General features: G+C 41.7%; 2 protein-coding genes across 8 annotated transcripts; one reads left to right on the top strand and one right to left on the bottom strand.

Annotated features, from left to right (window-relative positions):
- Positions 1-433: 433 nt before the first annotated feature.
- Positions 434-6,711, top strand: LOC140565285 (sushi domain-containing protein 6). 2 transcript variants are annotated; one of them, XM_072691130.1, is made up of 5 exons: positions 434-720; positions 2,858-2,965; positions 3,137-3,343; positions 4,436-4,574; positions 5,431-6,711. In XM_072691130.1, exons 2-5 carry the CDS (start codon positions 2,872-2,874, stop codon positions 5,750-5,752), a joined length of 762 nt encoding a protein of 253 aa, XP_072547231.1. In that variant the 5' UTR covers positions 434-720; positions 2,858-2,871; the 3' UTR covers positions 5,753-6,711. The 2 variants fall into 2 exon arrangements, with proteins under 2 accessions (XP_072547231.1, XP_072547230.1); XM_072691129.1 differs by having other exon boundaries at positions 436-720; positions 5,428-6,711.
- Positions 6,712-10,187: 3,476 nt separating this feature from the next.
- Positions 10,188-23,297, bottom strand: hif1al (hypoxia inducible factor 1 subunit alpha, like). Of its 6 annotated transcripts, XM_072691986.1 has the most exons (16): positions 21,157-21,776; positions 19,963-20,047; positions 18,565-18,755; positions 18,305-18,459; positions 17,154-17,238; positions 16,936-17,048; positions 15,466-15,653; positions 14,173-14,279; positions 13,857-14,004; positions 13,517-13,734; positions 12,891-13,027; positions 12,700-12,795; positions 12,432-12,568; positions 11,553-11,658; positions 11,331-11,448; positions 10,188-11,002 (listed from the first exon to the last, which is right to left on the bottom strand). In XM_072691986.1, exons 2-16 carry the CDS (start codon positions 19,986-19,988, stop codon positions 10,923-10,925), a joined length of 1,905 nt encoding a protein of 634 aa, XP_072548087.1. In that variant the 5' UTR covers positions 19,989-20,047; positions 21,157-21,776; the 3' UTR covers positions 10,188-10,922. The 6 variants fall into 6 exon arrangements, with proteins under 6 accessions (XP_072548087.1, XP_072548090.1, XP_072548088.1 ...); XM_072691989.1 differs by lacking the exons at positions 19,963-20,047; positions 21,157-21,776 and adding an exon at positions 23,170-23,297; XM_072691987.1 differs by having other exon boundaries at positions 11,331-11,445; positions 19,963-21,778.
- Positions 23,298-24,140: the final 843 nt, after the last annotated feature.

The raw sequence follows: 24,140 nt of genomic DNA, 5'->3' as shown, positions 1-24,140 counted from the left end.
CCAGAGGAACCTGCAGCAGTCAGGTGTTTACCTGGATGCTCAAGATCTCAGGATCATTTCACACTAATACACTCCACCGTGTGAGTCTGAAGACTTCAGATAAGACGTTTTGCATTCCATGTCTTATCAGACTACATCAGTGAGACCTGATCGGGTCGCAGATAACACAGTTCCAACACAGGAAGGAACAGCCCGTCTGTGCCATCACACCGTTTTGGGCACGGCGTGTATTTTTAGCGCTTCCGGTGCCGGAACCAGCATCACTCTCTTAGGCACTTCAGAGCGGGTTTGCCCATTTGCCCATATTTACCTCCACTCTCTCGATAAACTGGAGGCTATATGACCGCAACTACAACCTCAGACCCAACATAAACACGACTTAATGTATACCTGTGAAGCTGAGTGCCACTCTTTCCACACACTGGTGCGAATTTCCTGGAGATGACGGAGTGGATGTGCGGAGTTCGCGCGACCAATCAGAAGCGTCTTTCGCCGTCGTCAGCAGCCAATCAGCAGGGGCGGCTCGTCGTGCAGCTGAGCGGTGAGTCATCGGAGCCGCTGGAGAAGCTGCACTTGTTGAATGAGCTCGCTGTCATTTCCAGGCTTCTTCACTGTGCAGCGACACGAAGAGCCAGTCCATCCCTGAAGAACATGAACTAAGGGTCTGCTGGACAAACCTGCAGCTTTACAACGATTCACCATCCACCGCTACGGCCTCAGGTAAGCGGCGCCCTCTCTGCCCGTCACCTTTCATCTGTCCATTTTGCTCTCGTTGCTCATTGAATTGAAGTGTGTGGCCTCATCAAAGGGCTTTTCAGCCGACCACAATCCCTGGAGAACTCTAGAAGTGAGGAAAGCGCCAGGGATCTAGTCCTGTATTCCTTTACTTTGCCATACGTGGATAAATTGCTGCTATTTTAAAACAATAAGCACTTCGTTTAAAATATTGTTTCCTCATATTTCTGCCAAACTTTAAATCTATCGTTTTTATATGTAGCTAGCTAGTATCTCACGCTTATATCTGCTGTTATTGTCATTATCGTCAACTGTCTTACATTTGCATCTATTATAGTCATAACACCCAGTATTTCACTTTTAGTTGTAGTATTACAGTCATTACTGTCAGTATTTCACTTTTAGTTGTAGTATTATAGTCATTACCGCTCAGTATCTCATCTTTAGTTGTAGTATTATAGTCATTACATCTCCTGTTTACATCTATTATTGTTGTTACTGTGCCGTATCTTATGCTTAAATCTGCTGTTATTGTCATTATCTTCCATTATCTCACGTTTGCAACTATTATTTTTATTACCGTTCAGTAGCTCACATTAAACTATAGCAGTACTGCTGTCACTGCTCAGTATGTCAGGTTTACATCTATTATAGTCATTACCATTCTGTATTTCACCTTTAGTTGTAGTATTATTGTCATTACCTCAGTACCTCAGTAACTCACGTTTACATCTATTATTGTTGTTACTGTTCCGTATCTTATGCTTAAATATGCTGTTATTGTAATTATCGTCTATTGTCTCATGTTTGCATCTATTATCATCTATTATCATACTATTGTTATTACTGTTCAGTGTCTCACATTAAATTCTGATATTATTGTCAGTACTGTTTAAATCAGAACATTTAAACCAACTATTGTTTTCATTATCATCCATTGTCTCATGTTTGCATCTGTAATTGTCATTACTGTCCAGTGTGTCACTCGTTGCTGTTAATGGTGAACTACATTATTGTGTTTTCATTTTCTAATACATCAGAAAGAGCAAAGTTCAGTGTTCTTGTTTTTGTTACTAATTCACCTCTGATTAGTAAAACATTCAGGACCCTCCAAACAATGACCTTAATTAGCTTTTAATCATTGTTGTTTTTACCAGCACCACAGAGCCAAATGCATGACAGAACAGTGTTATCCCACATATCACATTAGTGACTTGCCTTATTGTGCGCACTTGTGGTCCTTCTTAGGCTGGATTGCAGTTTCATACAAACCTGCTGCAGTATTTGTGTGAGACGGTCCGTGCATATAGTTTTCTTGAGTACCAATTTGTACCTTTTTTTCCAAGACCCATGCTTGTTGTTTACTAACAGGGATATGAGTACAATATCCACAGACGTTATGTTGCTCGCTTCGCATGCTATACGTGATCGTACTACATTTCATGATGCCGGTGCCAGCCACCCACGGTGTGGTCTGGCATGCACTTTAGCAGACTGCAAAAATGCCACACAACCAAAGAGGGACCTTCCCTGAGGACTGCACAGATGATTGCATTTTGACATTTAGCTTGGCGCACAAAAGGCAGCCCGTTGTGTTTATATTTTTGTTCAGCTTTGTGAATTAGTTTCAGAAGCCTCTGCAGGAAGTCGTGGCCTAGCAACTAGTCATCTCAGCATTGGGCTTCAACTGCAGGGCTTGTTTTCTCACATCAGGTTATTTAATGACCTCCTTTTCACAGATTAGTTGCGCTCAGGGCTTGTCAGGTTGTCTTTCACTATGGTCTGGCACTTGGGTGTGGTGGTAACCAGCTGTTGCAACTGCAGCTGTACACAGGCCTCCTCCTTTTTCAGTAAAACCCAACAAGCGTGCGGTTCACAAGGGCCAAACCCTTCCTCAGGCCTTTGCAAAGATGCTGCAGATCTCTATCTCGCCCAGCTCCTCTCTTTATCTTTAACAATGGCTAAAATAAGTGACCCATGATCAGACATAGTTTTTCTGATTGTGTGTTGTTCAAACGCAACCTCATCTTACACTCTCACACTGTGAGGGCTTTTTGGCTGTGTGTATGTTATGTCAGTGTCCACAGTGTTTAATGGCTTTGTGTGTTTGTTTGTCCACCAGGACGAGTGTTTTTGATGTCTGCCTGGAGACTACCACTGTGGCAATGTTTGCAATCTGCCCTGAGCTATGGGTTCTTCATCCTGACTGCGCTGCCAGACATCACCACAGGTTTGGCTCCCTGTTAATCATTTTTAACTTGCACCACAGGACAGGCAGATAAAGCCACCAGTTAATGAGTATTTTAGAGTATCTATTTTGAGCTTATTTGTTCTATTTTTTGCCAAAATATATAGTTTCCAATTTCAAGGTCTTAAAAGCTGTTTCTTTTTGTTCTTCTAGCACTTTCAGGTCAGAACTGCTCTCACCCGTTGATCCAGGAGCATGGCGGCTTCTACTGCAAGCCCAGTCCATGTAGGGGCTTCCCTCAAAAGAGCCACATCTACTACTTCTGTGAGCCAGGCTACGTCCTGCCAGGCAGAGTCCACCGCTCCAGGTGCCACAATGGGAATTGGTTTCCAAGTGTGCCCACCTGTACACTAAACCCAGGTAAGCGCGTCTGCTTTTTACGTTTTCTTTGCATAACCGTGTAGTAGTTCAGTATCAAGGGAATTTCAGGCCTGTCTTTGACCTGTCTTTATATTTGTGTGCCCAATACTGATTTAAGGAGGGTAGGAGTTCTGAAACAGATAATCACGTGTCTGTTAGCTGACATTACAGAATTGTTAGTTAGTGTTCTCCTCTAAGTGTGTTCAGCTGTACAATTATGTTGTGTCAGTAGCATTTTGAGGAAGAACGGCGTGTGAGCAAGACCTAGTTAGCAGGTGGAACAGGATGTGAAAAATCCTTCCAGAGGACGCAGTTCCACTGCTCCACAGCTCAATCCTGGGCGGCTTTATACCCCTCTAGTCCACGGCTGGCATTAGACATGGTGTCAATAGGTTCATGTTCGTCTGCTCCGGAGTGTCCTGTTATATTGGCAGTACTTCTCTACAGGGACTAAACAGGCTGTGTCTGCGCATTAGCACGTCTCTGTCAGCAGTGGGTGCAACTTAAAATAGCTGAATCCATTTATTCATTAGAAGGTTTGTCCACAAACATTTGGACATAAAGTGTATATGAACTTTTTGCTTCAGTCAAGCAGTAGTTCTGTATTTTGGCGAGAGGAAGCACTCTATAGGCAGGACTTGCACAAGCAGAACAGCTAAAGTGAATGACCTACATGAGCTCTATAAGGCATGAGCGTGAAGTGCAACCCAACAGCTAGACTCTTCTTGCACAAAGAGCGTTCTTGCTTCCTCTTTCGCTAAGCCACATAGAGGCAGGAAACCAACTGTGTGAACGGGAAGTGAGCAAAGTCACCATACTAACCAATATTTTTTTTTCTGTGATGCATTTAAAGCCCTCGGAAAACTACTGCGTCATATAATGCAAAGACTATAATCATCCGCTTGAGCAGACAATTTTCCTTAAGTTGGGTGAACTTCCTGCCTTGATGACAATTATAGTACAAATCAATATAGACTAATAACCAGGCCCGGATGCCACTTATGGTCTTTCATCTTTTAGATTTTGCATGCGTAAACATGCAGTTTCTGTGTAGATTAAGGGATGCAATTGAACATGTACTGTTCCCATCAGGGCATGCGAAATATGAAGACAGGGTGACCAATTCTATCCCAAGTGTGGCTACGACTGCTGTTGGAGTGTCCATCTTCCTTCTCACCACCACGGCCTGCATGGTTGTCAAGTCTCGTCTGTATCCCTGCCAGTCCCAGAGGTATGCTGCCTAGCCTTGGGCTGATAATTGATACAACTGAATATTGCGACCGTCTGTGCAGTTTAAAAACATCAATGAATTAACTACATTAATTTTTTGAATGGCTCTTGGAAAGACCATATAATATATGAGGTTCATGCCCATACCAGAAACTGCAATACATGAGATCCGCTCTGCTGTAAAGAGTAAAATGGACCGGATTGTCCAGAAAAACAGTGCCAACACACCAGTTTGGCCATTACAACAGCATGGATGAATATGAAGTAATGTTATAAACTAGCCCACTATGTAATGATATGGTAATTCTGTTATTATCAGGGGAGATGCCGGGTATGAGCTGTAGGCTGTTATTTTAAGGTACAATTGCTATATATATTAATGGAAAATCCAAAACGGAAATATCAAACTCAAACCAATGCTGTCAACCCAAAACATGATGACATCTGAAGAAAGGCTTCCAGTTTTGCACTGGATTGTAATACACAAGGCTAACAAGTAGTGGAAGTCTATACCACAAATGAACACTGTAGGCCTAAATCAGCACATCCGTTCCTCAAACCACATCATTGGGTAATCTCAAACAGCCTTCCTAATGTGGTTTCTGTATGTGTTATATATAAAGAATCAGGCTGGAAGATGACTTCTACTGGATTTAGCTGAGTGATGTACTTTCCTTCATTTTTGTAAAACACAGTATGTCATATTGTGCCTGAAACCATGCAAGCAAGTCTGTTTGAGATTTTTTAACAGCCTGACAGTTCGAGGCGAGTGTATGAAACTTGAGGCATGAAGAAATTTTTTCTCTGAACTCCTTTAAAAACCTTTCCTCTAATCAGTCGTTGATCTCTTTCAGCAGGCGATCCTCCGATCAGCTGGACTTGGTGGTGGACGGCCTGCCTGTGTCCCTTCCCACCTATGAAGAGGCAGTGTATGGCAGTTGGGGGCAGCGCCTCCCACCATTACGTGGACCCACTCAGCTCCTTCTGGCCTCGGCTGAACACAGTCCCTTATCTTCCCTAATCCAGCCAGAGCCCAGCCACCGTGCGGATGCCTCGAATCGGAGCTCAGAGGTGCTGCCGCCACCTTATGAAGAGGTGCCGCTGCGGGCTGCGGATGGAGAGAACGAGGGAGAAGCGAGGGCCTCGCACATTGCACTTTCTATTGAAAAGGACAACTAACTGACAGATGTCAGCTCACCTTCAGCCTACTGATTGTCGGTCCCCTTGCACTAGAATGCCAGTGGTTTGTGCCTATCAGCGTAGGTTCACCCTAAGCTTCAAAAGATATCTTGTTTTTTTTTAGTAATCAATGGTTTTGACCTTCCTTTGATTGATCTTCATGATATCCTGAAGCTGAGTGGGTGGAGATATTTAGCGAATTAGTGACAGTGTTTGCATGATGGCTGTTATATATATTTTCTATGTGACGTGCACAGCGATGTTGATTGTGTCGATGTTTTCAGTAGAGCTGGAGACATTTATTGTTACCCTCAGTGAGGAGACTGGACCACAGTGGTCTTAAGGACTTATATAATAACAGGCATTATATTTGGGAGCTATGAATTTCTGCCATATGACTGTAAACGCTCATTAGTCTACAGCTGAAGCTGAGGTTTGGGGTCACGCACATATGAGTCAAAAGCAAAAGCCTTGCCTGGTTCAGTCCGTGAAGCCTGGGTGCTGAGGTGTGGTCAGGTTTGGCCTGCGAGAAGCTTTCAGATCGCATTAAGTCTGCCTGGATCCTCTCTCTTTAGAAGCCCTTCACATGCCTTTTTTCAGGTTTGCAGAGATAGTTTACCATTGAGCAGGAACTGAGGTGGAAGGTTGTATATAGCATACAAATATAGAAGCCCATGCCTTCCCCCAAATCCCCCCAAATCCTTTTATAACTGTTCCCTAATGCAGGCTAATAGGAGGACGGACGGTGTGTCAACTTGAAGCACGTGCTATTAAGGACATTTACATTTTACCTTTTTCTCTGAAAACATTAATATATCTTACTGCTATGAAATTGACTTTTTTTGTACAGAACATTTCTCAATATATATATATATATATATATATACACACATATATAGAAGTATTAAATGGTACAATTGCAATTACAACTTTTTTTTTGAATGGAATGTTATTAAAGATAAAGTTTTTAAACTGGTCCATGTGTTGTAATTGAATTCAGAGAGGGGCTTCGTTCTTTGACTGCTGGGTCCCCATTGACATTTCACTCAGCACCTTGGGCTTCGTTCTTTGACTGCTGGGTCCCCATTGACATTTCACTCAGCACCTTATAAAGCAGCTGGCACTTCACACCTCACTTGTATTGTACTACACCTACTGGCTGACGGCGGTTGACACATCCAAAGACAGCCGGCACACCAACCGACACATCCTAAAGCAGCCGGCACACCAACCAGCACATCCTAAAGCAGCCGGCACACCAACCGGCATATCCTAAAGCAGCTGGCACACCAACCGGCATATCCTAAAGCAGCCGACACACCAACCGGCATATCCTAAAGCAGCCGACACACCAACCGGCATATCCTAAAGCAGCCGACACACCAACCGGCATATCCTAAAGCAGCCGACACACCAACCGGCATATCCTAAAGCAGCCAGCACATCCTAAAGCAGCCGACATACCAACCGGCATATCCTAAAGCAGCCAGCACATCCTAAAGCAGCCGACACACCAACCGGCATATCCTAAAGCAGCCAGCACATCCTAAAGCAGCCGACACACCAACCGGCACATCCTAAAGCAGCCAGCACATCCTAAAGCAGCCGACAAACCAAATGGCACATCTTAAAGCAGCCGGCACACCAACCAGCACATCCTAAAGCAGCCGGCACACCAACCGGCATATCCTAAAGCAGCCGGCACACCAACCGGCACATCCTAAAGCAGCCAGCACATCCTAAAGCAGCTGACAAACCAAATGGCACATCCTTATGCAGCCGGCAAACCAACTAGCACACGGTACAGGTAGTGAGTATAAGGTGCATAAATGTTTAACATGCCATGTCATGCATTATATGCAGACAGCTCATAACGCACATGAAACACAGCAGGTACTGAGGTAGAACGAATACAATATATAGATATTACACAAATATATAATATATAAGCTAAATATACAATGTATAAGATAAATTAGATGCTGACCAATTAACATGCTATGACATGTGGGTCACGGGGGTGGATTAGTTCATTAGTCTTTGTTGTTTAAAAGTCTGACTGCTTGTGGGACAAAGCTATTGCAGAACTGTGCAGTGACAGCACGGACGCTCCTGTACCTTTTGCCTGACAGCAGCAGTGAAAAAAGTCCATGTGAGGGATGAGTGGGGTTCTTCGCAATGCTGATGGCCTTATGGGTGCAGCGTGTGGTGTGAATGTCTGTGACAGAGGGACGAAAGACCCCTATGGTCTTCTCAGCTGTCATCCCTGTTCTTATAACTCCAGAAAGATCATTTTCTAAAGAGCAGCATGGATCAATGCAAACTCAAAGGTCCTCCACTTGTTGAATGGTTCACTTTTGTGAACAGTTATGAGCTCCTAAGTGCCCCTTTAGTAAGAGCGCAGTGGGCAGCGGAGGCTCAGTGGTGCTGGTGCTGAACTGTAGATCACAAGGTTGTGGATCTGAGACCCGGGTCTGCTAAAAGAGAACTGTTGGGTCACTGAATAAGGCTTTTATTTATTATTCTTCGATACGCAAAACCAGAGAAAAACAGAAGCGCACACACAGTGAGAAATCCAACATGTTGACAAAACTGTCGGTACATGCTTCACCTCCTACTAATATGGGGATTAAAGCTTATCAGCTGTGTCGATGTTTTTGGACATTATAATCGTTTTGATCAGAATTCAGTTCTCAGTAAAACTCAGTAAAATTCTTCCATTATTTACACACAGATATATAAACACACAGCCCATACACAGGCCTGTGTTTTCACTGTATTTTCTGAACACCACAATTCTAACCTATTTCCCCTACTCCACTAGGGGGCGCTGAAACAAAGCGGCTATTCCAGACTTGCTTCATAAGGACACAGAGCAGATTGTGGATGTTTAGAGACGGGAACAGAAATGATTGTACTCTTAAAAGTGAAGGTGCTTTAAATGGTTCTTTGAGATGCCATGGAAGAAATGCATTTGGTCTGACGTGTAACCCTACTTGGTAGGCATAGGATTGCCATTTTCCTGCATTACATTACCATGAAGACACACATTTGCAGTCGAGAGACGTGGGTGCGTGAAAACCCTTTAAACTGATGAACTGATTCTGAAACATTCTTCACACAATCTCTTCTTTCGGTAACCAAAAGTGGCCTTCTTTGGTATATATTATTATTATTATTATTTCCAAATGATTAATTTAGCAACAATTTCACAGTCAGCCTTCAGAGGACTTCCAATTAAACGGCGCTTGTGAAAACGCTTTAACCATCTTTATTGTATTTCCACCAATCCAGTCAATACAAGACATGGCTAAAAACTTAGAAACAAGACATACAAGGTTTTTAGATAGAAATGCAAGAAAAGTTTAATACAAGGTAAGTCTAACAATGTCTAAAATCTAACAGCGTAGCAGTTAAGGCCCCTCAGCTTGGATCTTTAAAATAAAAAATATATATATATAAAAAAAAGGGGGAAACTTCTTTGATTCTTTACATTTCTTTTAGCCACATCCCTCCCAAAAAACAAACAACAAAAAAAAGCACATGATACTGAGAACACACCCATAAAGTAACGTTTTCCAAATGCGAGAACTAATCCGGCATCATCAGAGATAAAGCTGACCCATTAGAATCAAGATCGAACATGTTGATTAAAATGTAAAAACTGCACCTCCTTTGTTCTAAAGAATGGCACTAAATGAGGACCACCCCCCACCCCCACCCTTACACGAGGTTCTATCAACACAACGACTACAGTAAAAGCACACGTGTCCAAATGCTAAGAGATCAGGCTCACTTATTAAGCTTATCTTCCAAACAGACAGAAAAAACAGGAAAAACACAAAAGATACTAGAGTAACTAAACATTAAAATCTGTAGTTCAACAAAGACAATCTGTATGCTCATTTACATTGTGATATATGCAAAAGTATATAAAATGCTTTTATAAAAAAGATGCCACTGATAAAATGAGTATTTGTTGCGCTTGTCGTCTACGGCATTGATCATTAATGCAAGTACGTGAATTACAAAAGCTATTTAAAAGTAAGGCTCAAATATTAACCAAGATCACTGATTCCATTTCAGGTGGACCAACTGTGAATACATCTGGGAAGCACCTTATTTTCATGGTCCTTTGCAGATATAGATGAAGTGAACCAAACCTTAACATCAGTTAAAAACCCTAGAATTAATCTCCAACATAAACGTAACCCTACACTCAAAAATAAAAAGATGCTACAGGGGGTTCTATGCCATAGAATAAACAGTTAGTTTCATCAAGTCATAGTTAAAAAAAAAAAAAAAAATCCATACATTTAAACAACTGCAGATAATCTACAGGGGACCATCAAAATAAAGTGTCAACCCTCCTTTATAATTAGAAAAGCATTAGTAATGCTGCTCATGTTCGATAAAATGAAATGTGCCAGTGACTTTAATTTAAGTTCACTTAAAGAGGAGTTCACATTAAAAGAGCAGAAGACAGTGGTTGTCCAGAGCGCCACTGCTCAATCCTTTACCATTCTTTTATTATCTCTTGTGAGACTGAGGTCTGTGTTGTGTGAAGTCTTTAAGCAGGTTGTCTGTTTGGACGGTGGTTACTTTTATCCTCAGCAGCCAGCTCTTTCTGAATCTGAGGTGCATCAACACAGGGGAGGTTTAAGGATACAGCCCCCCCCGCCCCTGTGTATAATCTCTCCATTACACCTGATGTCATAACCCATGAACAAGCTAAGGAGACGTTTGGAGGTCTGGTCAGAACATGGTCATTAAATCAATAATGAAGTAAACTGGGCCCTGGCTAACCGTTCTGCTGTTTCTCAGTCTTAAGTAAGAGACAAGGAACTGGCAAGGATTGTTTCTTTCAAGTCACCTGCACATATAGTCTCAAAGCGGCGTTATTTCACTGGTGATTGAGAACTGGGTTTTTGCTTAAACTGTATTTGGATCTTTATTGTTATCATCTGTATTTTTGTGCTGCAGATTGTTCTGTTCAATTCTCATGCACAAACGTTATGTCACACAGCTGTCACTTTGAATATCCGGCATTCCAAGTCAAGGCCGAAAAGGCATGGTCAGGTCTGTGAATTCAGAATCGATAAACAGCCAAACAAAGTCACCCTTAAAGCCAAGAACCACTGTTGGAGCTTCACGAGCCACACGTTGCTCCTCAGGTGTGAGGCGATATAGTCCCAGCTGTTTGGCTCTTTAAGTCAGGTGCTCGTGATGAGAAAGTGTCCTTCATCAGAGCTGTTGAAAACAAATTCAGAAAAGTGTTCAAATGTGTTTGAATCCAATTTATACCACAACTTCATAATTTAGCGCTTATTAACCACTGATGTAATATGGGTTTTTGTGAAGTAGATACTGCAGGACGTTTCCATAAAGTAGTCATTTTAACACTGAGTGCTGTGGCAATCTGGTAAACTGTTGTGGGCAACTGTCTACCAATTCCATATTTAGTGTTTAAGATAACGACAATGTTGCAAATTGCAATATGCTTTGTAATACATTACAGTCTCATCTGTGGCACGGTACTTCAGCATTTGCAAGGTGTTCAGCGCCCTCTAGTGTGTACCTGCTGTCTTGCACAGCAACTGTGGCTCTCCCAGCACTGGGTCTCGGTCTGTCAGGAGCAAAATTTTCTTCCAAGGGGGAGGCTCAAGTTTTTTTGAAGCTTTAACCAGCAGGCCCTCCTGGTCCAAATCACACACATCAAACAGTCAGCCTACAGACATGGCCTTGATGTCAAGCATTCTTTGCAGTACGGTCAAAAAACAGCAAGGAGCTATCGTCTTACCAATGAGGCATGGCTGAACAGCAGCTCATCCTCTATGGAGCAGTTCTTCTGTCTCTTCTCCCAGGTGGTGGTTAGAGAAGGCAAGTCCTCATCTTCCTCCAGGCCTCTGTTCAGGAGCAGGACGTGTGTGTCAATGCACAATGCTTCATTTTAACATAATGGAGCATGAGTTTATTCGCATGAGAAAAGACCCAAAAGGTACAGCTCAATGTAATCAACAGGTGTGGCTCGAAACCATATCTTGTCCAATACAGATACCACAGCCTTAAGTATCTACATATACCAAACCAATACCACTCCCCCTCCCCTCTTAAACAACTAAGCTGTACACAATACATTTGTCTGGACGTACATTTGCTTTACATCAAGCTCAAACTGTGAAACCACCATTTTACTCCTAAAGGACGAAACACATAACCCACAATGACTCTTATGAAATACTGCAGATTCCTTTTATTTAACCATTTACCAGCATTTTTGACTGGTTAGCAATATTTAAAATTAAATTTTAAATATTTGTAATATTTTTTTCCTTATATGACTGTGCCGTTATTACACACCCCCTCGCTCGCACATACCCCTTTATGAAATACTTGCTGAATACTCATCTTGAGCAGTTTAGCTCGTCACTTGGGGCAAAACTGTGATATTTAGGGAGCAACAACCCTTGTTGTTTGGGATGCTAAACTCCCTGCACTTTCTAGCTATGACACCCATAAACTAAATTTCTCATTCAAAACAAACACTTGCTCTGAAAAGCAGAAGGTAAAATCAACAGATAAGAAGGTTTGTTTGTTTGAAAACAAAATATCTGCTTTTTGACGATTCACAATGTAAAGTCTGTTCAGAAGCTGATGTGGTCCCATTGTGAAACCGTACCTTTTCCTAGAAGGTGCGGTTGGCTCTTCGGCAGAAGATGCCTTAGGCTCAGAGAACTGGGGCAGGAAAGTTAGTTGAAAGTCATCATCCATGGAGATATATGGCGCCAGCATTTCCAGATCCATCTCATCCAAGTTCTGCAAGATCAGAGCATAAGGCTTTTAGCTGCTTACTCACTAAACACTTTCATTTACAGATGCAGGGAAAGTAAGGAGGGGAGAGAGGGGAAGAAAAAAAACCCAAACAAAAACAAAAAAAAAAAGTGTACCTCAGTCAATTCTTTCTGAGTGGTGTTCTCCTCAGGCTTGACTGCAAAGAACTTCTCCACGTCACCGGTGTCCATGGGCAACTCCTCACCTGAGCTCTGAATGGCAGATCAGAGGCAAATCAGTTGTGAAGACATGCCACTTAATAGGGAGAACACACAATGGTCAATGTAGTTAAGAATGCACAACTCACTGAAGCAGGTGAGGAAGGAGAAGGGCTGTCGAATATGGGTGAAAGGAGTTCCCGGAGTCTGGGGGTGCAAAGGTCCTTTGGACACTCCGGCACACTGTTGGGGCTGGAGGGTGGGCCAAAAGACAAGTCCATTTGCTCTGCAGGAAAAACAAACCAAACCAAAAAAAAAAAAAAAGCAACTTTACTTAGTGAGGGTGAAAGTGTGAAAATGGTTTTCTGTGAAATTCAAGCGTGGCTGGTGAACCATGACTGCTTTTAGGTTCCCACACAGCTTCAGCAGTTACACCCATAAAGCATAATATTATTAACAAGAAGTGAAAGTCCAAAAGTTAAAAAGATGCAAATAAGTGATAATCAATGCCACATCAACTAATACTAGCATTTTTTTTTTTTTAAATGGGGAAAAAAAACGAGTTTAGAAAGAGGATATTGCTCCTTTACTCTCATAAGAGGGAGTCTGCTGGCACTTGGAAGGTGCCAAGTATCCTGGTTGGCTTGCCATCAAACAGAACATGAGAAGCTCTGCACACTACAAGTGTAAAATGACAATTCCATTCATGCTTTAAGTGTCTTATTGCGCAATTAAGTCTCTGAGGTAACACGAGGAGTGTGTGTTAATACCCCACCTGTCAGGAGTATGACGGTGTCTCCTGCGGCTGGTGCCAGCTGCAGCAGATCCTCAGGATTGTCCTTCAGCTTGTGGAAGAGCTCGGCACTGCTGCTGCTACTACTCAGCTCGTCCTCAGAGTCCTCCACCTCCATTACAGGTAGACTTGGCCTCTCTAGCTTCAGCTCGCAGCGGGTCTGCTCCACGGAAAACACAGTGTCTGCCTGCTCCACTCCACTAAGAGGAATTCAGAGATTGCCAGTTAATGTTTATGGTACTTGATCTGGCAAGACGATCCCTCAGTGAAGATCCAAGTAAGCAGTAAAAAAGGAAAGTGGCATGAAGAAAGGCACAAGTACCTGAGGATGAAGTTGAGGCACACCACGGCCTCTGGCTGGGAGGTCTTGCTGCTGTAAATGATGGTGGCCTGGGTCTCAATCCAGACGAAGCCTCCATTCTTAGCAAGAAAGCGATACTGGCTAGTACACACCTGACCTTTGGAGAACACTGAAGGCAGAGCAAATGTAGGTCATAATAAGGTCTAAAATACACCAAAAACAAGGTAGGGTATCTTTTCCACATTGGGTTTTTATATTACAGTCAGATGGGACCTATACTAAACCTCAAATGTAGTAAACCTGCTTTTATTGCCAATCCATAAACATAGTTACTTACAGATGTGCAAGCTTTTTGTCACATGGTCAAAATCCAGGGCATGGAAAAACTCATAGGCTGATCGTCCAACCAGCTCATCCGGGTGGTATCCAACAAGTTCAGTCACCCTGTGGAAACAGTCCCTGATAAAATATGGCTATCGTGTCTTTATAGAAGACCACGTTCTATATAAAACGCTGCAACTTTCAAAGTGGGCACACAAGGTCGAAGTGTATTTAATCCCTCAACATCTGTGCTCACAGATCTCAAATGCGTTCCAGTCCGGTATACAGAACGGTCGTTATGAGCCAACTTGGTTTAAAAAAAAAAAGCTGCACACCATCTATCCCCACTGTAACCACAAGGGGCAGTGTTAAGCAAAGACAAGTGACCAGGTGTTTATTTTCACCTTGGATTAAAGCTGTCTCTACTTGTCTTGTTTGAGAATCCCACACCCACCCATGCATCTCCACACTTGTACCCAATTCCTTTCAAGAAGGAATTAATCAGATAGAAAAACCCAGCTCACGAATAAAACATATGTCATACATCAAACAATAATATTAAAAAAAAGCCTCTTTGTTAATTTCTATACTGTACAAAATGAGCAGCAGTATGAGATTTTTCCTTCACATGTGCAACAGATTCACAATGTTTATGGAGCGTCCTTCAATGGATCACTCGGATGAAATCCTAGTGGTAAATTTGGTAAATCGCCAGCTGCCTCACAACAACACAGGGCTGTGTTCCATGAGCACAAAAACACAGCTTTAGCACGTAGGCTCAGTATAGTTATTCTTAGTGCCAAGCATGTGTAGGAGTACACACACACTAGCAGTGCTGACAGACCACAGCCAAATGGGGAGGTGAACTGAGTGCATTCCTTTCGAACAAACTCAGCTGACCTGCCAAACGAGTCACTGTTGTCGTACTTTGTACCATAAAGGCTTCCTGCATTTTGGCATGCCTTTAGAACAGTTCGATTTTCTCAATGATAGCTTTCATAAAAGCAGATTAAATGCAACTACTGAGAATCATTAAAAGGTGCAACAGGAACTGTATATTTTATTTTTATGCAAATATTAAAAATGTTGAAAAAGGTTTCTTTAATGGATGTTTGACAAATATCTGCTCCATGACTGCCTTACTAGTGGAGCGATGGAGAAATTGCTGATGTATGCATTCCAGTAAAATGTCACTGAAGGTGTTCACGTTACAATGACGCATGTCCAGAATGTTACATGTAAAAGTATGCTGATATGCAAGTTGAATGAAGGGAAAATACCAAGCACAAAAAAAACATTATGTTCTCACCTGCCGTCACACTGTGTGAAACTCAGGTCCATATTGTGGCGAGAAAGGAAGGTGCTACTGTCCAAGGGGAACTCCACACAGCCTGGGTGGGGGATGGGCTCACAAAGTAAGGTGAGGTAACTCCCAGCAGGGGATGAACACTCCAGTTCACTGGTGAAGGTCTGCATGTATCCAGTGCAGTGAAGCACCTAACAATTCAATAAGAACAGAGTTGGAGTCTGTGTTTCTGAAAGAGGGAAAACGATTGCCAGTACAACGTATAAAACAGACTTTAACCAGAGACAAAGACAAGGCTGTGCTGACTAACTACAATTTCAAGTTTGACTAAAAGACATAACAGGCTCCATGCTTTCAATAAGGCTCTTCCAGACACCATTTTAGCCTTGAAATTACTAGACACTGCAGTGTTGAATGTTAAATACAAACAACTGGCGCTGGCAGCGCCTGTTGACCACTGAGTTCATGTTGGGAAAAGTGAGTCTGCAAAGATGGTTTTAGCAGTTACTGGTGGTACCAGAACAGCATGTGGAGAAAACTGGCTGCATTTTTCGGAAAGTATTCTGGTTTGGGAAAGGAGATGACAACGCAAAATTCAGCCACAATAACGCAGACTAAGCGTTACATGGAAACATGGTTACATTACGTAGATCCTGTAAACATTACATTGGTTTTAAGCAAAACACAGCTGAAACATACAGGGCAGTCTTGGAGAAAGCACCAATTTTAAGCAGACCATTTAAAGTCAAGCAACATAACGAACAGGACTGAACAACTCCAAGACTTTAAAAGCAAAGAACTCATACAGCTATAGCTCCCACCAGCTTAATTCTAGGCAAACTCCATTTGCTTTTAGTTCTCAATGGCAATTGACCTTCTCTTAAGGGTACTTAAGAGAAAGTACCCTTGTCCAAGCACACCACCATGTAGTGTTGGAGAGAATAGACCTGATATAATGTCTGACATAGTGCAAAGCATGCAACTGTGCAGACTTCAATTAGCCGGTGAAGTGGCTTCTCTGGGGACCCTTTCAGATTGAGGCCCCCTGGGAAGAAAAAAAAACAGAAGATTCTTAAAAGCCAGCTGGCAGTCCTACAGTATTCAAAATGGTTGCAGAGAGCACTTTAATCAATGGCATTGATAACGCCATCATCTTGGCTACTTGCTATTCTCAATTTCAGTCGCCTGTGGCATTATATAACAAACCTATAATTTGTGCAACAATCACTTCCTCGCTTTTTGATAGTATAAAGTCCACACAGAGCATTACAAAAAGACTCCGCTCATTCCGGAAATATCCACCAGATCCTTTGGTCTGCTACCAAAGAGCAGCTTTCCATATTTGTTGTGTCAGTGTTATCATTCAATTATAATCAGTTGCAATGATGCCATCACAATAAACATGTAATTTGTTCTGGAACAGTCATGCTATCTTAAGACAGCGAGTTAATATTGCACTGTGCCAGCATGTACCTTCCAGGCAGCAGACTTGATGTTCACTGTTCTGCCTCGGCTGGTGAGGGTACTCTTCATACGCAGGAAGAAGCTGCGCTCAATAAACCTTTCAGCCTTCTTCTTACAAAGTGCTATGCAGGAGAACAGAAACCCCACAATTAACAACAAATACAATGAAATAAGTTGTTTTATGTAATCAATCTTAAAAAATCTTTACCCTCAAAGTTGATTTTTACCTGTTTTAGTGGTGAGAATGTCCCTCAGCTCCTCTTGATCACAAGGGTGGACAAAGTCATACACACTCTGTCCAAGCAACTCCAGCTAGAAAGGTTAACATCAGAAGTAAATTAGAAATGACAGAAGTCTAATAAGGTGAATGAAGGTGTGCTTTTCCATTTGCATTTCAACATTACACTATAATGGTGTTCTGGCTGTTCTAAGCTATTAAACAATATTGTAATACATTTTGTGCATCATATTTTTTTTTTGCCATATCGTGTATGAAATCCCCTGTTAAGACAAATACAGGTTTTTAAATCAGTAATTAAACTGGTAAACTCTGCTAAAATTTTTTAAAAGGCTCATGAGAAATACCGCAGGAGTGTATTCTGTACATGACTCTAGGGAAAGTAGTAAAACCGATTCCATGCTGTTTTTATGAGTTTATCAGAAAAACAAGGCAAAGGTAAGAATATTTTGTACAGAACTCAAAAATGAGTCAACATGACTCAAAGCAGGCATGAATGTGTGCATCCAGGCAAAACAGCAATTACGCCCTTTGTGTTAATGGCGCAAAGCCCAAAAGTTACAGATAACATTAAACAGGTAACGTCCCAGAGTGTGTGACAGGGGCGCATAACTCTGTCAGAATATTAACATGAGAGTTTCAGTCATCTTCACTGAGCAACACACATGAGCAGTCTGAATATAGCTCACATTATCTCAGATTGATCTGGGATAAATGTAGGCCACGCTATAGTGTTTCACATCCTACTACATTCTATCACAACTCTCAAGTAAGAGACCCTGCTGCTATAAGCTATGTGTCACTCTAGCCGTCACCCTCACGCTACTCTGAAGGCCAGCTGAGTTCATCCAACACATCCTTTTGGACAGCAATAGGGTGGCAGCCAAACTTTTTGACAAAGTGTCCTTGGACTCAGAGAGCTGAGAATGTGATCTCAAGAGTAGTCCGGGAATTGTTCCAAGTTTGCTTGCACGCAAAGCAATGTGAGCCGAGTCAAGATACAGAAAGGCAGGCCTCATGCTGCCCCTGTGTTTACTTAATGTATTGATATAAGCGGAAAGAACAAACATCTCATCAGGTTACCTTCAATACCACATAGATTCCACCAAAGAGCACTTCAACTCTAAGGGCTGCGCTAACCTGAGCAAGGCCGATGTACTTGCTGACGTTCTCAGAGAGAAAGATCATGTCTCCTTCTTCAGTCAATACAAGAATGAAACCAGACAGTGCCTGTTGGTAGAACGCATCTGTAGGATCCTGCTCCTCCTCAGTGCCTGGCTCCACTTTGGTTGTTGCTGCAGAAAATGACAGAAATCAAAAGATCAAGATCAAGTCTGGTCTTTGCAAAACACTTGCACAATGCTTGTGGTGCTTGAGGGAGAGCATGTTTAGGGGCTTACAGGAGCAGAGGAGCTGGCGCATACGCAGGTAGCTGAGGGTCACCCTCATGATGCCAGCTTTGTCAAGGTGGGAGGTGACGCGGCGGGCAAGGGGCAAGGAGTGGGCAAGTTCGTAGAACACCTCAGTCTCCTGACTTCGTCTACAGCGTGCTGCATCACGCGAGCGCACCTTCCGCTGGTCAGAGCTCGGCCTGGCAAGGAGAGAGATGAAAATAAGAAAAGAAAGAAAGAAAGAAAGAAAGAAATATATATATATATATATATTATATCTTACATCCCCAATAAATAACCTACAGAACAAACAGTTATATAAATCTGAAATATTTTAAATGTCAAAATATCAAATAATTTTATTCACAATCAATCAGATAGTTGCCAACCATGTCATATGACCTCACATAAACCCATCCCCCAGTCAGATCTGGGCTCTCTTCTTACTCATTCTCCAGAGCAGAGGCAGAAATACCAGAACAAAACAATATACCACACAAGAACTAAGCCACAACCATGTTTTCCTGGTTTTCTGGCTCTCTCAAAACAGTCTTATTCCAGTCATAATCCTGATGTTACATCACTACAGAAGTTAAAGTGCTCAATGCAAGAAGGCCAGAACAGCTCTTACTGAGGAAAACAACTCCCTCCAATACTACTCCCTTCCCCCACACAACGCAAGCAGAATGGCGGGGCTCGTGTTGTTCTGACCCCAGAGCCTATTCTCCAGTCTTAAATTTTCCTCCCCAGAAGGTTCAACTCTGACCCCCGACAACCTATCCTGAAATTCCAGCTCAACTCTAAACATGTCCCCAGGCTCAAGCAGCCATATTTAAAGAGGACTTCTGTTCTCTTATTTTGATTACAAAATACAGAGGGGCTGATCTCACAGTCCTACAAGTAGTCATGCTTTTCTAAGGGAACATTAAGAATGTACAGTCTGCTCATATTTCATCATATGTGCCAGCATTAATATTTAACAGGTCTGTCACGTGTATGACAGGTTTCCAGTAGCAGGCAAGACATTCACTACAGCTTGTGAACTACAGCCAAGCAAGTTGGTTTGGGTATAATGTTGCATAAATGAATCTCTTTAAAAAAAAAAGATAAATAAAAATCTCTCTGAATCTCTTAAAAAAACAAAACTAAGAAGTTCAAGATGCATTTGTTCCCTTATGATCCATAATTCAAAAGAACATTTCAGAACTACTTCTACAATGACCTTTGGGCCGTTGGGTGTGCTCGGAACAGAGAAATAGCAAAGAATTTGGGAGACGTCCCAGGACATGGCAAAACTGCACAGAGCTGCACAAACAGCACCACAAAGATGACTATGCCAAGATATGTGAAAACCATTGCCACCCTGCAAACAACTGAAGAAACCTAAAACTAATAAATACTTCATACGCTTGCCATAATAAACATCTTAGCATTCTTGCAGCGAGAAGCGTGGAGGTCTTCAACAGGAGGCCCCAAAACACCCCTCACCCACCTTAAGAGACACACAGGCACACAAACATCACCAAACTAAGACACAAGTGAAGAGCACAAGAATGTTTACTGAACACTGGTGATATCAGAAGACCCCATATCACATTTCCTTTCCCCCCCTTTACCGTCACACCATTCTCACTAGATGAAAAGGGCAGAAAACTGTTTCTTCTTGGTTCAACAGAAAACTACAGGTCTGAGAATTTGACAAGAAGTATCTGATGGTGCAGACAGATTGTTATGGGAGACTGAGAAGAATACTAAATATAATATAATATCATTAGAAATATAGAATATAAATAGAATATAAAGAATACTAAACATGTCTGCTTTTTTGCAGTAATTCCCTCAACAACAGGATCTGCTCTGGGTTGGGTATTACAGAATACATAAGATGAAAAGAAACTATAGTTAACAGGAACAGAATCCCACACCAACAGTAAACACCCTTCAACACACAGCAATGTTAAAGCGAGTTAATCTGTTTATCATCATGACCAACTTGCCAGCAGAGAGGCTGATGTTCAAATAACCTTCTATTCTTCTAATGAACCAGCCTTTTAATCAACAGGCTGATCAATGGCTGCAATTACTGCCTGGGATACAAAACATGGATGCTTGTAGCGGCATCTTGCAGAGAAAGAACTTCATAATGCACAAGATCTCATGTCATGCAGAAAGGCTATGGTAGGGTTATATTAAATGTCATACATAAGGAACCATCACATGCTACACTTAAGGCTCCAAGATACTCATTAAAACTACTTGCGTTTTAAAAATCACCAACTCAGATTTGACAAATCAACCATAAATAAGAAGTAGTAAGTGAGGTATTACGTTACAGAAGGCAACATTTCAATGATTAGCTATTAGTCTTTTGTGCTGCCCTTGTGCTATTCTCAGTCTAAAAGGTAACTATGTTCTAAAATAGCTCTAGGGGCTGTTCTGAGGGACACTGACTGCTTTAAATTACATGGGGCGAACTCTACTGACCCAGCCCTCTGTGATACAAAGCAAACCAAGTAGCCTCAGGGAGGAAAGAGAAGAAAAAAACCTGATTTAAAAAGAATAAACCAGCAAATCTCAATGAACTAAATATCAACAGGATACCTTCAAGTTGGTGAGGTCTTCATGTCACTCAAATGAACAAAAGTAGTGTACTAATCAGTTAGAAACATAAAAAGCAATAACATATAAAGCGAACACCAAAATACAGTCCTTTAAACAGGAAATAAATAAATACAAATAAAGCCCTGCAAAGTTAAAAACTGTGAAAACACAAACAGGCAGGAACAGCTAAAGGACTTGAACACTAAATGTAGGGCAGGGCGATATGGTAAAAATATTATATCACCATGTTTAAAGATCATGCAGGTAAACGCAGATCTTTCCAATACTGATTACAGTATTTTTTTTTGTTTAAAATGTGCTGCACTTCCAACTAAACCAGGCTGTAATAAAGCGTGCAGCTGATCAGGTTTCTTTAAACACTGACAATATTTTAGACATCTTAGAAAAAAAACGTGCATCATATTGCATACTCCTAAATAAATAAGGAGAAGAAGAAAAATTAATAAATCAATCAATAAATAAGAGATGAACAGCTACATGACCCAACCATGAAGGCTCAAACTAAATAAACAACCCAAAGAAGTGAAAAACGACACTGCCCTTAATGTGAGACCATCTAAGTGACTCAGCTCCTGAGCTTGTTCAGTGCAGAGTGGTTTATAGAGGATGTCCACAGTTTAGGAACACAGTGTTCAAACTCTTAATCTGGCAGCAATCACTTGTGTGTGTGTGTGTGTGTGTGTGTGTGTGTGTGTGTGTGTGTGTGTGTATCTCTCTCTCTATCTGTGTGTGAGTAAGAGAAACAATCTCCTCAAAGGTTCAAGACTTGGTCTTCGTGTCAGGAGCCGTTTGTTCCTTGTATACACGCTCATTAGTGCTGAACACATCTTGGACCAGATCCCATGTCGTGCAAATCTGATGAGCACAAGTGTAAGTATGGGGGGGGGGGGGGGGTAGTATGTAAGTGGGTTAGAGGTTCAACTTAGTTCATGTCTGCAGCCAGTAGTTTGCGCACAACAAAGCTGCAGCGGTGTGTATGAAGGGAACACCGTGTACTCTGGAACAGCGTCGTCACTGGATTACAACGGGCCCGTAAACACACACACACACACACACACACACACACGAGCATAATAAAGCAAGACATGTCACTACTCTCCAAAAACCCTCAAACATTTGTGATCAACTTTTTTTCCTTTGAAATGATCTATTTAGATGCACTTACTGTAACATAAAAAAACATAAAATCATATATAACACCATATATATATATATATATATGAACCATTTAGATACTTATAAAGCTTCCTCAACTTAATTAATTGTTCCTCGGTTGAACTAGATCGTGCCCTATAAACTGAGGGGACGATTTATTAAACGGGATGACTTACGCCTCTAAATACCACTTTTCTACCTTGACACTTTGGGGGCTCTGTAAGAAAAGACCTAGCCCTCGCTCCTGGTAAAGGGGGTTCAAATGTCTGTCCGCTGTATTTTAGCGAATGGTAAGACTGAATTTATTCGGGGGGGGGGGGGAACGGACAAGACGACCAAACGGTGTGTCCTAAAATGCTGGCCTCATTCAAAGCCCCAGTATCACAGGCAGCACTCTCTGTGCCTTTGCGCGGTGTCTTGAGGAGAGTACAGTCTAATATGAAGGCTGGCCTCCTAGCTGCTGCTGCTGCTGCTGCTGCTGCTTTGTTTTCAGTATTTCACTCTTAAGACCCCTCGCTACATCTCCTCAGTCTTCCACCGACAACCTTAGCGCTTATAAACGACACAAAATAACTCAGTCCAACGCAAACATCACCGCTGGTTTAGTCTAAGCCGTCTCTTGCACCATTAACGTGCATTTTTAAAACACAGGGTCAAAACACTGGAGCAGAAACGGGGCACTAGCTATTTGACTGAGGAGAGGTGGCTAAGTTAGCCTGTTAGCTACAGGGCGCTAACCTAAGTTCGTGTGTTACAGACACGCACTTCCTCTCTTCATCACTTCTAACTAACACTTCTGTTGTAATTCAGGGTTGAGTTGAAAGTTAAAGCTTTTACCTCTTAGGCACAGAGTCCATCCTGACCCGGTTTAAAATCCCAATTTCAGTATTCCTTGTAGAGTGGCTAATCCTGGAAACGGGTTCTAGCCGTTAGCTCCAGCTGGACCCGAGCCGTCGCCTTCAAGTTGTTTATCTCGATCGGCGGAGGACGCGTTTAAGGAGAATGGAAGCGCTTCGGCCGGCTGTCAAAATAAAAGTCACTCAAGAACTTTCTTTTGTGTGAATGGATGGTAAAAAATCTTCAGCATTTTTACAGTGTATGAAAATAAGTAACGTATTATAAACACGTTTAAAAGGTCCATAATTTCTTACTGGAAATTACATTTATAAAGACTTTGTCAGATAAATTAAGCGTTTTGCATGACTCGTGTACTAAGACTCCTTAATATTGCTTTATATATGAGACTTGTATTTTTGTATAATAAAACAAATTATACAAAATAAATTTTTGTTCATGTATAAACACTGTATACTCTATAAACTCTATAAACATTACATCAGAAAAAACACATTCACAAATCATAAAAGTAACTTATGTTTAATTTTAATATTGCTTTAAATCAACACAGTTATAAAGCAGGTTGCAAAACCTGTGAAAAGCTTGTACTGAAACTCTTTAGTATTACAAACTTATTAAAATGCTTAGTTAAAGAGGGCCAGAAAAGACCACATATAATCCAGAAGCAATAAAATAAAATACGTTCATGGATACGGAGAATAATATCTGCATTATTTGGAGGGACGTCTTTTTTCTTTTTTGGTTTTCTGAAAGTTTAGCAGTTACAGACACTATAATCTGTAGACCAACCATCAGTGCAGTTCTACAGATCTTAGGACACTTCACATGTTAGGCGTGTAGGTGCTCAAATACAAGTCCTTAAAATATGCAGAATATTTATCAATATTGCTGCTTTAGAGTTAAAGGACTGATCTTGGAATATATTTCTTATATTATATTTCTCTTGTATT

This window comes from Salminus brasiliensis, chromosome 11 (assembly GCF_030463535.1).
Source record: "Salminus brasiliensis chromosome 11, fSalBra1.hap2, whole genome shotgun sequence".
Classification (NCBI taxonomy): domain Eukaryota; kingdom Metazoa; phylum Chordata; class Actinopteri; order Characiformes; family Bryconidae; genus Salminus; species Salminus brasiliensis.
This window is presented reverse-complemented; position numbering and strand designations above follow the sequence as displayed.